The sequence below is a fragment of the Python bivittatus genome, unplaced genomic scaffold (genome assembly GCF_059951505.1).
Source record: "Python bivittatus isolate LINGU-HERP-01145 unplaced genomic scaffold, Pbiv_v1 ctg000220_np1212, whole genome shotgun sequence".
Classification (NCBI taxonomy): Eukaryota; Metazoa; Chordata; class Lepidosauria; order Squamata; family Pythonidae; genus Python; species Python bivittatus.
Genome location: NW_028277048.1, coordinates 6735260 through 6749290, shown reverse-complemented (window position 1 = coordinate 6749290; position 14031 = coordinate 6735260). Strand labels below are relative to the sequence as shown.

Genomic DNA, 14031 nt, shown 5'->3' with positions numbered 1-14031 from the left:
TATATCTTGACTAGGGATTAAGGGATGATGGCACTATTCTGCCGGTCAGTATCAGGCAGAAAAATGTCTTAAGCAGGCCTTGACTATGTTAAATGTTAAGGAACTGAATTTTTGTAAAGAATCCAGGAATCCAGAAGGGGTTTTTTTTCTGTTTGTTTGTTTTTTAAAGAAAAGCCATGGGAATTCAGGTCAGGCTAATTTTTTTGTAAATCAAAGAGAAATACTTTTTTTAGAAGGGTCGATGAGTGCTCACATACCTGAAACAGATAAATTCAGGTCATGGAAAGCAAATTAGAGGGCTAGAGAGGATAGCATGGAGCAACCTTTCCAATTTGTCTTTTGTTAAATGGATATTTTGAAGCTGATAGTGCCTGCTGTGGCCGTCATTCTGGGTACAGGCAAGCCATCTGTCTCCATATAGTACTGCCCCATAACATACTCTCAAAATTCCAGATGTGCCCACTAGCCTAAAAGGTGTGTTTTTCCTGGATTATTTGTACTATGATGGTTTCAAGATAGATGATGTATCATCATACATATGATACTGTAGTATCACTGACAAAGTAAAGGAATTAGTTTATACTTGGTTGGCTTCAGAGGATACCAAGATAAAAACGATGCCAAGACTAAGGCATAAGCAAGGGCTTGCCCCCAGAAGGTATGAAAAAGATAGACAAAACTTCAAAACAAAAGGCATTCCAACATATATCTAACCTTTTGGAGCTGTGGGCATGTTACAATGTTGAGAAAATACCATGATGCCCAGGGGTATGGGTGTTTCACAAAAAATTGCTTTGATGGGGTCATCTTGTCACAGAACATCTGTTGAACATAAGGCAATGTGATCAAGATGAAAAAGTAGCATCGCCAAGAACCTGAATGGTAAACATAGCTGGGGTCAGAGTTCAGAATACAAATACATACTTCCAAATTGGTATTTCTCTCACTGACCTTGAATGGTCTCTCTGTTTTACTTCCTAACCCCAGCATAAAAGTTCTGTACACATCATGCACAAGTTCCAATTATTTCATTTTCTCTCTACACACACACGTACACACACATGCACATATCCCCTTGCTCCTTCTCTCCCCTCTTGCCACCATATATTGTTGTCTGCAGCTTTGCCTGCCTTCACAAATATTTCCCAACATCACCTTTCCATCTTATTAGATCATCCTAGCCCTCCCCTTCTTGCTGCTTCATGGGCAGCAGCTCTGGGTCTATCCCTTCCTACTTTTTTCTCTGTGGGAAGCTGGGAAGGTTGAAAGCAAAGTACTGACCTCCAGCTGTTCACTCTTGTCAATTCCTACAATCGTCCCTGGATTTATGAGGGTTCAAAGGTCTTCAGTAGAATGAAAGATGGCAGTACTGAAACAAACATTTTGCTCTGAAGCACTTCCATCCCAACATAATAATAATTAAAAAGCTAATATTTAAAAATCACAGGTATCAACAGTGCATTTTGTAGGAAAGGGAGAGATGTCAGTGGCCACCATGCATTACATTATTTTTATTTACCTCGTAATTTCAGTTAACTCTCTGTAAGGGCAATGCATGTATTGCAATTCTTTGAGGTGATATTCTTCAAAAATCATTTCCCGTGTCCTTAAGTTGATTGTATGTAATGGTGGCAGACTCTTGAATATGTGTTTAGTTTAGAGGCTTGCTGGTAAAGATCCTGAAGACCACTCAATAGTTTTTGGCCTATGATATAATTACTATCTAGTGTTGGGAATGAGTTTCCAAGACAAATTACTTTGTGGCTTGGTGTGATGAGTGTTTGGGCATTGTTTGAATAGGCCCTGGGACAATGCCACTGTTCTTGGCAAGTCATGTTCATCTATGTTTGTTGATCTATGTAAAAAAGATTTTGAAGTTCATTTCTTAGGGTAGGTTGCCTGGGTGCTGGCTTTGGTGACAAATCATCACTTCTGTTACAGTAAAGTGGGAGTAAGGTAGGACAATGGGACATTCAGAAATTGCAAGGAAAGGCCATTCTGAAACAGCTTAATGGAGCTCTTTTGACTCTCTAATCCCTCCTCCATGCTCATCTCTCACCCGAAGTGTCCGGCAAAGATACCATTGGTGACGCAGGACACGTGCAAGCTGTTAATGTGCAGCCAACAGGGCAGGGGAGGAGGGAAAGAAGAAGAAAATAAGACAGGGAGAGGGCCAAATTGTAGCATTGTAGCCCAATTAAGGGATAAAACGTTTAAGGGCTTTGGGGGATCTTGTTCTCCAAGATGAAAGCTTAATCTTCCGGGGGGGGTTGATATATAAATGGGTAGGACTTTGTACCTTAACATAGACTATCGGATGGGAGAGACTGATCAGGGACTGAGAGAGAGAACAAAGAGAAAGAGAGAATTGAGAAAGAAAGAGAACGTGGGAGAGGGGGAGAGGGCAAGAAATGCAAACAAGGGGGAAAGAAGTAGCAAAGGCCATGACAGAGGCCTGGAATGTGGCAGTATTTGCTGCCAGGCGGCGCAACGATGATGATACCACTAGAGAAAGTGTATTTATTTACACCAACAGCAACAATACCCGTGGTGAGTTTGGCAGGGGCCTCAGAACTGGGGTAGGTGGGCAGGCTACAGTTGGTTCACAGGATAAACTTTGACAGAGCAGGGGAAGCAGGAATAGAATGACTTTCTCCAGCTGACTACAACTCTGACAATTACAGGCCTCTGAAAGAGGGGTCCAGAAATGGAATCTGCCAGACGCCACTGGAAAGATTCTGGATAAGGAAGGGCTCTCAACGGGTCCTGGTAGGGGGATGGGAGTGATGGTGATGGTTTTAGTATACTGTAAGTTGGGGAGAAGGATGCACTTTCCTGTGGATAAACTCTTGAATGATGTGCAAGAGTAGGAATTTTGTCTTATTTTGGCAAAGCGTGTCCCTGATGGATTTGCCTGAGATGCTGTTATTCTTCCTGGGATCCTTCTAATACTTAACCTTGTCTATCTTCTGGCAGACCCTTTTGAAGGCCCAAATTATCATATTGCACCACGATGGGTCTACAACTTAACTTCACTCTGGATGGTCTTTGTGGTCATTGCCTCAGTCTTTACCAATGGTTTGGTCTTGGTGGCCACAGCCAAATTCAAGAAATTACGGCACCCGCTCAACTGGATTCTGGTGAACTTGGCTATAGCTGATTTGGGTGAAACGGTTATTGCTAGCACCATCAGTGTCATCAACCAGTTCTTTGGCTATTTCATCCTTGGCCATCCCTTGTGTGTTGTGGAGGGTTATACTGTCTCTGTTTGTGGTAAGAAGTACTTATTCATCATGTTTTCTGCTTAATCCCTTTTTACTCCAATCCCTTCCCTCCAAGTCATACTTTTATCCTCTTCCCCCTTATGTAAGCACATCCTATAATCCTGTTGTCCTCTGAGATCACCCATCACGCTGCTTCTTTTCCCTCCATGTCCCTGAGTTGCTTCCCTATTCCATTAATCCCATGCATTCCAGGACACATCTGGCAGAACATTTAGTAAAGGCTTCAGTGTATCCATTTCAGCTTTCTGACCCTTGATCCTGTTTTGTATTCCTGTTTTAGCAGGTGAGAAATTGTATTTCAATAATGTGATGATAGGTTACATATAATCCACGCACACATATCTATTAGAGCCATGTCCTCTTCTGCTCTTCCCTCCCAGGCATCACAGGCCTCTGGTCTTTGGCCATTATTTCCTGGGAGCGCTGGGTTGTGGTTTGCAAACCTTTTGGAAATCTCAAGTTTGATGCCAAACTGGCTCTTGCTGGCATTCTCTTCTCCTGGGTATGGTCTGCCACCTGGACAGCACCACCAATCTTTGGTTGGAGTAGGTAAGTATAAGGAGGGGATGGCAGAGAGCAGCACCACTGGAGACAAAGGAGCAGGGTGGTGTTCTCCAGACGTGCTGGAGTAAACTCTCATTACTTTCAGCAGCAATGCAACATAGCTAAAAGATACTGTGTTGCTGAGGCAGTGTAAACATACGTGCATAGAAGAAAGGTACTGATGAGAGGGGCAAATATAGGGACAGTAAGACTATTCCATTTTAATTCTAATTCTATGTTAGCCAGATATATATGTTTACTAAAGCTGTACAGAAGTCTTGCTAAGGGTGGGCAGCTTTAATCAGGAATGTTTATAGCAAAGAGTGGGTCAATGATTTGGCTTTCTTCCTTTCAGTGAGAAATGAGATTATGTGGGTCATTGATCTGTTTTAATGTACAAGTCATTAAATGTTGCATTTGACATTTGTTTTCATGAGGAGGTGAAGAATGAGTAGGAAATCTATGCAAGGGTATTCAGATGCTGAGGTCTAAAGCAATTCTGAGTACAACTGCTTTGTCATGTGTATTTTAAATCTACTTTGGTCAGAATGTTGTGTAGCATCAGAAATGTTTCTGTTTTGTTTATATGAACAAACATAAAACATACCAAGAGAGGCTCAAAATATTATTAAAATCTCAAAAGTGAAAATGACTTTCTTCTCCTCCCAACCAGATACTGGCCCCATGGTCTCAAAACATCATGTGGTCCAGATGTATTCAGTGGCAATGAAGATCCTGGTGTCCAATCTTACATGATTGTCCTGATGGTCACCTGTTGCATAATTCCCCTGAGCATCATCATCCTCTGCTACTTGCAAGTGTGGATGGCTATCCGTGCGGTGAATACATACATTATATCACAGAAGTCATATACCCTTCCTTTTCCTCTAGCATCCACCTTCGTGTCCCTTGTGACTGGATCTCTCTTCCTTGTAAAACACACTTTCTCCCAGATGAAAGTATCATTGCTATGGAGTCTCTAACTGAGAGTTATAGAGAGAGTTAGCCTTCCCTAATGGAGCCCCGGTTCTGTCACTGTACTTGAATACCCTTAATCACATTGCCACACAAGTAAAATCTCCTCCCTATCAATATATGCCTAGAAAGATCCCCATAATGTGATCTTCACTTCTACAAAAGTCCTCTGGCTCATCTCAGTTTCCTAATAAGGCCTTTACCCAAGTGCCAAGAAGGACTCCCAATTTTCCTTAAAGTACATCTTCTCTGTACCTCTGCTTCTATTACTTTACTTATAAAAGGGTATCCTGATTAAAATTTAATCTGGATCCAATTTCCATTGTAAATTCCTCTCTCTCTCTCTTGTTCCCAAATGATAGCCTAGGGATGTGAGATATACCTTATTAACCTTACTTTCTTTCCTCCCTCTCACAGGTTGCAGCCCAGCAGAAAGAGTCAGAATCGACACAGAAGGCTGAGAAGGAAGTGTCAAGGATGGTAGTGGTCATGATCCTTGCCTATATTTTCTGCTGGGGACCATATACAACTTTTGCCTGCTTTGCTGCTGCCAATCCAGGCTATGCCTTTCACCCCATGACAGCTTCTTTGCCTGCCTTCTTTGCAAAAAGCGCCACCATTTACAACCCAATTATCTATGTCTTCATGAACAGACAGGTAATTTGCTCTGTCCCAAAAGGGATAGCTAGAAATTGTTGGAAATTAGAGAGACGGACAGATTAAGACTAATGAACAGAAAGCAACCAGGGGATGTGGATTATGTCATTTATGGATTATGTTGTAGGTGGTGGAAGACAGCAGAACTTGTAAATGCTTATTGACATCTCTCTATCTCCCGGCAGTTCCGTAATTGCATAATGCAGCTGTTTGGCAAGAAAGTGGATGATGGTTCTGAAGTTTCCTCTACTTCCCGCACTGAAGTTTCATCTGTCTCTAACTCTTCTGTATCGCCAGCATAAATGTTCCTTCTTGATGGATATCAAGACAGTTCTGCCTCCCAAGAGAGCCTCCTTCTTTCTGCAGTATATGGATCCCCTATGAATATATGACATATTGGGCTGCTATTGTCACAAACCCTCTCTTTGGGCTTAAGACTGTGACCCAGGTTGGGTACGACTATTTCTTCTAGGGTGAGGGAAGTGTTTCTGCTTTTCTTTCAAAATTGATTAGGGGTGGCAATGAAAGTTCAGATTTCTATATTAAAATATTCCATCAGTCTGAAACTTTTCTGGGGCTTCAGGGGTCGTTTTGATGCTCATCCCCTATCATTGTATTCTTAATTAATCTTTCACTTATCCTTCGGACTCCAAGGAGAGGCAGAACAAAGGGGGCTCCTGTGGAAAGTATACGACTTTTGTGAAGCAAGTCTATCCAAGATTTGTATAGAGAATCCACATCGTCTTCAAGATGCCACTTCCAATGAATGGATAGATATATGGATGTGTCCACAAAAGGTGATAATCTAGAGGTCAGCCACAGAGGGTCTATTCTGATTATCTTTTGCTCTCCCCCTCCTATGAGGTTTTTGCTGGGTGCAGGGAGTCCATTGAAAGGAGGCTGGATGAATGAAGTTGCTCCCTGAAATTTCTGTGCCTCAGCAGGTTTGGAGATACTGATTTCTAGTTGTGCAGGAGCAAACATAATTCTGGCAGAAATCAGAACTGAGACCTTGCCCTAGCACTTTGTCCATCCCAGGGCTCTGTGTCTCTCCTCAGTATGGCTCAACAGAACCCACTCTGTATATAGTATTTGCTATTAAAATCACCCATGTTCCATGGGACATTTAGCTAGAAATGCAGTGGGCAAAAATTATTTTTAAAAAGCCTACAGCACTGCGATTGAATTAATTAATGTACAAAAATGGTTAACTTCTGTGTAAAAGTTGAGTTTGTATCTTACAAATGATGTTGTAAAACACTGCCCTTTGCCCACAGTATATACTGCTTGAAATGTATCCAAACATGTGGAAATTTGCCTTAGGTGCCAGTATAATGACTGTGGATTAGTGGAAAAAGGGAAATGTCCAAACAATGTAATTTTAATTTTTTTTTACAAAGGATAACTATAGATATCACGCAGGGTGAAACTACTGCCTCAAACTGGAAAGTATGGGTCACCATTGACAGCAGAAAAGTGGGAGAAAAATAAATCTGACCAATGAGATATAACATTTTGGGAAGTTCTCCTATGCAAATCTCAACTGACATGTCAGCTGAATGAGAAGAGCACTGCAGGATATAGTTTCTGTTATTAGTTAGAATGCAGGAGGATTTCTTGTCACAGGTACCAAAAAAATTGTGCACTGATTCTGCATAGCTTAAACAAGAGTACAAGGATTTAAACCTGTCAAGTTCCATTTATTCTCTTTCATATCCAATCAGTTCAAAACGTATGTGTGTGCACATGTTCCTCTCTCTTCCTGTCTCCAAAACCTGAACCTCCATATCAAACATAAACACCAATCCTCAAGCTTCCTGCAGTCTTTTTCAACTCATCGGAGATGCTAGAACCCAGAGGTGGTTTGTCACATGGAATGGCTTTTCAAACCATTATGTCATTTAGTTTTTCATAGCTACAGGAACGATCAAGGGCAAATTAAAAAAAAGGACAGAAAGACACACTCTTTTTTATTTTAATAAACACATAAATAGCTATTGAAGTGTTGAGAATCCGCAGGATAGGTCCAGAAGTATTCATGCCAATGTTGTCCGACTACTAAGCTGAAGGAAGCCACGTGCCCCATTCTAACTCAGTAATGTGAGGGAAGTAATTCCATGCAGCAGTTACGATGATGATCGCAAGCAGAGTGGAAATGGCCCGCCAGCGAGTACGCAGAAGAGGAAGAACACAAGCTGAAATTGTTGAAAAACACACCAGGAGAATGGCGGCAATGGTCAACAGGAGGTTCATAAGCTGTCCATAAAGTTTATACACGCTGGCTTGGGGCATCTCCATTGCCTCCTGCTGTTGGGCTTGCTGCTGCATTTCCAGTTTGGCAAGTCGGGTCTGGTAGGAATCCAGCACCTCCTGCCAAAAGGACAAGGAAAAGACAGGAGGTCAGGACAGGACAGGACCAACAGTTTCCAGACACTGTTTCAGTTATCCCTGGGCGGATTTCCACACTCTTGTTTTTCACCTGCCATTTGCAGGTTCCTATGGTCTAGCTCTTTGATGCTTCTATTTATGTATGCAAAGAGGAAGGTCAGTTTCCTGGCCCCTGGGTAGCCCAAATGGCACCATCTAGGCAAGATAGACAGATACCAGCAAGCTCAGAAGGCTCCCAGGGTTTACAAAAGCACAGAGAGGAAACACCTCAGGGGAAAAAAGGTTGAGGGCATTCCAAAACAGCCAAATGAATACTGTGCTCGTTGGTCATAGAATGCTGACTGTTACAAAAGGTGAAGGCACACTGCAACATTTTGTTGTGGATCCTACTTATGGGCATTACTAATGCTAACACACTGGTGTTCCAGTATGTGCAAAAGAGAAAAGCAGGTTCATGGTGATCTTATCAGCAAAAAAAGCAACAGTGCCAGTGCCAGTGCTTGTACTACTCACACATCATTCTATAATCCTGCATCCTCTGAGTTTTCTGGCACCCTACGTTGACAGTCAATGCAGCCTTCATTAATTATTGCAAAAATACATTGCTCTCTCTAAAGACGGTTGTCATGGCCTATTGAGTAAAATGGGATATTCCACATTCTTCTTTTGTTCCATTTCTATGCACTCTGTCACAGTTAGCCACATGTAACCTGTTCTATTGTCCTGTTGCCTGCTCCTCAGAACAGTGCGGTGCACAGCACCTGCGTATCTAGTTAGACAATCTCTTACCCAGATATCCCGGGACCTCTCATAAGACTGATACACCATCTTCTCCTCAGTGCAGGCCAGATCATGTTTGAGATTGGTGATTTCATTGAGATTTAGCTGTATCACATCATTCACTTGTACTTCCAGGTGATAGTGCCTGAAGAAGGGTGGCATTAAGTGAGGTTCTATAATCTGGTCCTGTGTTCTAACTCCCCTTTTCTCTCTGCCCCACACCCCCGCTTCCCAACCAAATGGCTGATCTTGTTACAGTCACCACTTAAGGCATTGCTGTAAATGGATTATGTTGAGCTGACTCTACTTCCTGATTTGACACTCCAAGTACAAGAAGTGGGTGACTATGCTCATCCTGGAGAAGGGAGGAGGGAGGATTATAAATATCCAGTGCCACCTGGGATTGGGAATGTGGAAACAAAGGAAATCAAATATCCTGGGGTACATCAGAGCACTGAATCTAATACTGGTGAAAAGGAATGCTGTCGGGAGCCCAGTAAGGATTGGAAGTAGAAAGGCATTAATTGCTGCCAAGGATGTGACAATAAGTAGATGTACAATTGGCTAGGCTGAATTGTTATGCTAAATGTGCTTTTGAACAGTTCTCTACCAGGTATTCTTTTGTCTAAATGAAATTATCTGAAGATGAAAATAGACATAATAAATCTGAAAGCAAATTTCTTCATTGGCAATGCAAATCTGAGGCCCTTTTGGCTACATAATTGCAATAACATAGATATTTACTAGCAAATGGAATGGTAACTCAGCCATCAGTCTAGCTACTTATTTCATGCTTCAGGTACACTATTTTATTAAAAGAGATGGAAGGAAGGAAGGAAGGAAGGAAGGAAGGAAGGAAGGAAGGAAGGAAGGAAGGAAGGAAGGAAGGAAGGAAGGAAGGAAGGAAGGAAGGAAGGAGGATGCATGAAGAATTGTCTGTTCATTCACTGACATTACTTTTTTAGAAAGAAATCTTTTAAAAAAGGGTAACAATCTGCTTTGAGGATTGTGGGATGGAAAGTACCAACAAAGAAATCAACCCGGTACTTGTGTGTTTCTGCTTTGCTCTGGAGACAAATAGATAAATTTGGAGTGAAGGTACCTCAAGTGGGATTAATTGTTCTAAAAGCATTTTCATTCTCTGTATACTTCTGCATACAAGTTGGGTTTTTCTCTAAAGAAATATTATAACATTCCTCCTGGCTAAGGAGGTTGTGGTTATGCTGTTTTCATATTACAAGAAAAGCATAAAGTTTCTGAATAATGTCAATAAAACATGGAGGAGATCAGGAGAAATAGGCAGGTTATGGTCTGTATTATGACACATTTCCCACAGGGAGGAAAAATGCTTGCTTTTTTGTGTGAGTGTGGCATATGAGGCAAAGAGCTTCATATCCAGGAAAGAAGCAGTGGATTCAGCACCAGACAAAACTCTGATGTTCTAAGAGAAGGAGTGGCAGGAGGAAACAGGATACCAGGGACCACCAAGCCCTGCAATGTCACGGAGATGGAATACTGGGGACCACTGTTCTCAAGAATGCAGATGCCCACCTCTTCTTTTCCTCCTGTAGGATTTCCATAATTTGCTTTTTATCAGCTTTCCAAGCCTTGTCTAACACGTGCCACTCATTCTCTAGGGTTTTGTGATATTCTTTTAGCTCCAAGATCTGGCTCTTCAGCTCCTGAACCTTCTTTTTGCTCTCCTCTTCAAGATATTGCTTTGGGCCTGCCTCTGGGATAGACTCATTTTCCTTGTTCTCTGGAATGGGGTATTCTTCTATGACAGCAGCTTCTGTAGGGCGGAACTTGAGTATGTTATATAGCCCTTGATAGGTCAAGCTGCCCTTGGGGGTTTGCTGCTGGGTAGGGGTGCCACAGGAACTGCTGTCCACAGATGTGAAAATCTTCTGTTCTAATCTCTTCAGCTGGGCTAAGCAATCCTGCAGACGCTGTTCGAGATGAGCAATATTAGCTGAGGAGCGTTGGTTGATACGTTCAAATGCTTGACGGATGGAGGGTGCCTTTTCCCGATCAGCCTTGCTAACCAGTTCCACGTAACTGGAGAGGTTGTCATCACGATTGGCCTTCTCCACCCGCAGCAATTCTGACAAGTGCAATATGCGATGGCGTAGAGCATCCTTTGGACTTCGGTAACTTGACTGGGAAGTTCCGGAAGCAACAGAGGTGCTGCGGGCCCGACTGGACTCTACCAGCTACAAGGATGGAGCAGGAAGACAACAGTATCAGAGAAAAGTATAGCAATTTAAGCTACCTCAGGATTGTCATAGTTTACATGGAGCTTCCATTAGCTAGCTAACAATGTACTTGCCTTGAGTGATCCCAGAATACTAAGCCTAATACTGCCTTTTTTGTATTTCCCCCCATATTCTCTGCTCTGCTTTCATCTAGGACAGTCGGTTTCTCTTTCTGTAAATATAAATTTCACAATATGTTTAAAAATGTATTTAAAGTATGGAGTGTTATCACTTGGAGATTGTGAGAAGGACTGGGATGCTGTATAAGAGACAACTGTTCAGTGAGCTCTCTTTTCAGCCAAGCCTATGCCAATTCTGTCACCCAGGATATTCAGTACTAGCTCTTTTAGCTCCAAGATCTAGATTCAAATTTTTAAATTAAGAAATTTAGAAATTTCTTAATTCAATTTTCTAAATTAAGCAAGACTCCTAATTGAATTATACTCTGAGCCTTGTTCATTCTCTTCCATCTTGACTGCCTCTCTTACTTCACCAGAGAATTTAGGCACTGATTCCTCAGGATAGCTCAGCATGCACAAGCACACACTAGTTCAACTTAAAATCTCTCATTTCTTTATTGGGGAAAACCATGGTGGCAATGTCAGAGAGACATGCAGCAGCCAATTGCCTTTTTAGTTTTCTGGAGAACTTCCCATTTATCTCAACCATACCTGTCTCTTAAAGTATCTCTTGAAAAAAGAGAGAAGGCATGGAGAGACTGGCTATATACAGTATGCATCACTGTTCTTGGGAGACAAGGATGTGGTCAAAAATCTCTTGAAATGCCTCTTCAGATTTGAGAGGTGATGAGCTGTGGGTATAATGCTTAAGGGATGACATTCTATTTTGGTCCTGTTTGCTTGTGGCTGGTGTTTCTTATCTTTTACCCTATCTTCTGTTCTATTCTGGGAAAGCATCCTTGCATAGAAAGTACCCTATCATTAGAACACTGTAGTGACATCCCATGTCATTCTCCTTGAATCATGACAGCTGCTACTACCTGTACCACTAGTCACAATCAGGGGGCATTACTGCTTGGAATCTCATCACGTAGTGATAGACTGTGTTCAAACAGTACACTTAGCAATATTTAATTTACCCATAGTTTACCAAACCAATCCAACTTTTTGAGTTCATCCAACACACTAAACATAGGGCTGGGTTTGCTCAACATGCTAGGCTACAATCTGATTGTGGTCCAGAGTGTTCTGGTTTGTGGTCCAGAGTGTCTCCAAGATAAAAATGATAAAAATGAACAACTGCATTTTTTGGTTACTCACTGAACTGGGAGCTTGACTTGTTGAAGCTTCTGCCTGCTGGGAGGTTTCTCCTTTGGTTGAACTATAGTCTACCATGAATGCTGTATGGAAACAGACAAGTGCACAAAAGCACCATTAATTTGTCCTTTGCTGAAGCTAAGTTGTAACTGTCTTTGGCCTACTTAAAATATGGTGCTAAAAAGTAACCTTTATGGTTTTTCTTTATCTCCCTTTTTTTAAGAGGTTTTTTTTAATTAACTAAATACAAAACACAAAGAAAGAGGATACCCAAAATTATAAAAGAAGAAACAAAAACAAAACAAAAATATGCAAGATGTATATTTACAAACATACATATATCAATAAATTGAAGCCATGATTCATTACAGTCATCCATAACTGACCTACTGTATATTAATCAGTTCTGCAAACCACTGAATAGTTGGAGCCGTGTATTTGTCTTTCGGATGCTGAACCGTAAGTCTTTTGACTGTAGGTCTGTTCTCTTTGTCTAGAAGTCAACTCCCATGTGATAGTGACAGAAGAGAAATATCTGAAAATATTAAATCTCAAAGTTGAGTAAACATATGGAATTGGTTCTTACTGAAATTGAAACAATATATCTTAAAAGAGCATTAATTTCATTGTATCTCCAACAGCATAAATGCACTGAGGTCATTTCTAAAATATTAATTCTTGTTCAAAAGGATGTAATCTAAAAATCTATTGAGTTAAAAAAATCTTTTTATTAATTAAGTAAAACATGCATGCAAAAAAAGCAAAACAAAAAGAAAAAAAATACTTAAAGGATTTTGAAAAAAAAATGAAAAAGCAAAACAAATAAAAAATATTATAAAAAGGGCATTCTGGTAACCCCCCCTCTTCCTCCCCCCCCCCATATTGCTACTTGAATATTTTTTTTACTTTACTTTGGACATGATTACTCATTTCTGTTTGGATCATTTTAATTGTTTTTTTTTTAAGCTTATCTTTTTCTTCAAAAACTATATTCTTAGTGTCTTAGCTTGCTTTGCTGTGTGATATATTGTATATAATGGAACCACTCCTGCTTGAATTTGATTGGGTATCTCCTGTGAATGTATAGTTTTTCCATTGCTGCGTATTCTTCAATATATTGACAGCAAGGTTTCTCTTTTCCAGTATTGTGCCAGACATACATCTTAATAAATTATGATAACTTTCATTTATGTCCTGTAGGATCATACCTAATAAAAATATTTGTGGTTTTAATGTTATTTTCAGAATTTTCTGAGTGTTTTGGTGTATTTCTTTCTAGTACTTTTGGGTCTTCTTCACCTCCCTTAGCTCATGTCTTCTTTGTGAAAAATTGCTAGTAGAATTGTTTACCCCATGTTTTTTTATGAAGAATCAAAATAATAGAAAGCCTAGACGTATAAACACACTGTTTTTCATCATACTGCCAAGAATTAAATTACATTTTTTGAATAAAAAATGTTGGCCTATTAACAGCTTTTGAAATTAGAATACTACCTTGATGCAGTGTAGTTTCTCCATCCCACTAATTAATACGGGCCTGTGTAAATTCATGGGGTTAACAGACAGCTTTTGTCAACTAATGGGATTAATATGGCAGTCCTATTTAAATGAACCAATTGCTCTTCGAATGGTTTTTTTTTTTTTTGTAAAAACAAGTTCCTAGTAGATTACATTTACTAAGTTAAAGAATATTATCCATTTGATTGCTCTTAATATTGCCCCAAATCTCCTGTCTGAAATAACTACCTCACTGATCTTATGACAGGCCTTCTTCTCAGCGGATAAGGCACAAATTATGATCTGCAGGTAATTGCAATGTGCTCCACTTTGAGCTGTCCTTGAAGACCAGTTGGAGGCTATAGCTGCTCCAGA

General features: G+C 40.6%; 2 protein-coding genes across 2 annotated transcripts; one reads left to right on the top strand and one right to left on the bottom strand.

The window, feature by feature from the left end:
• The first annotated feature begins 2411 nt into the window (after nt 1–2411).
• Nucleotides 2412–5761, top strand: OPN1MW3 (opsin 1, medium wave sensitive 3). Its single transcript, XM_007420519.1, has 6 exons — nt 2412–2550; nt 2977–3273; nt 3665–3833; nt 4501–4666; nt 5220–5459; nt 5645–5761. Exons 1-6 carry the CDS (start codon nt 2412–2414, stop codon nt 5759–5761), a joined length of 1128 nt encoding a protein of 375 aa, XP_007420581.1.
• A 1756-nt stretch (nt 5762–7517) lies between these two features.
• TEX28 (testis expressed 28) lies at nt 7518–12237 on the bottom strand. The gene is made up of 4 exons (XM_025165670.2): nt 12163–12237; nt 10179–10840; nt 8637–8772; nt 7518–7829 (listed from the first exon to the last, which is right to left on the bottom strand). The coding sequence occupies exons 1-4, from the start codon at nt 12235–12237 to the stop codon at nt 7518–7520; spliced, it is 1185 nt and encodes a 394-aa protein (XP_025021438.2).
• Nucleotides 12238–14031: the final 1794 nt, after the last annotated feature.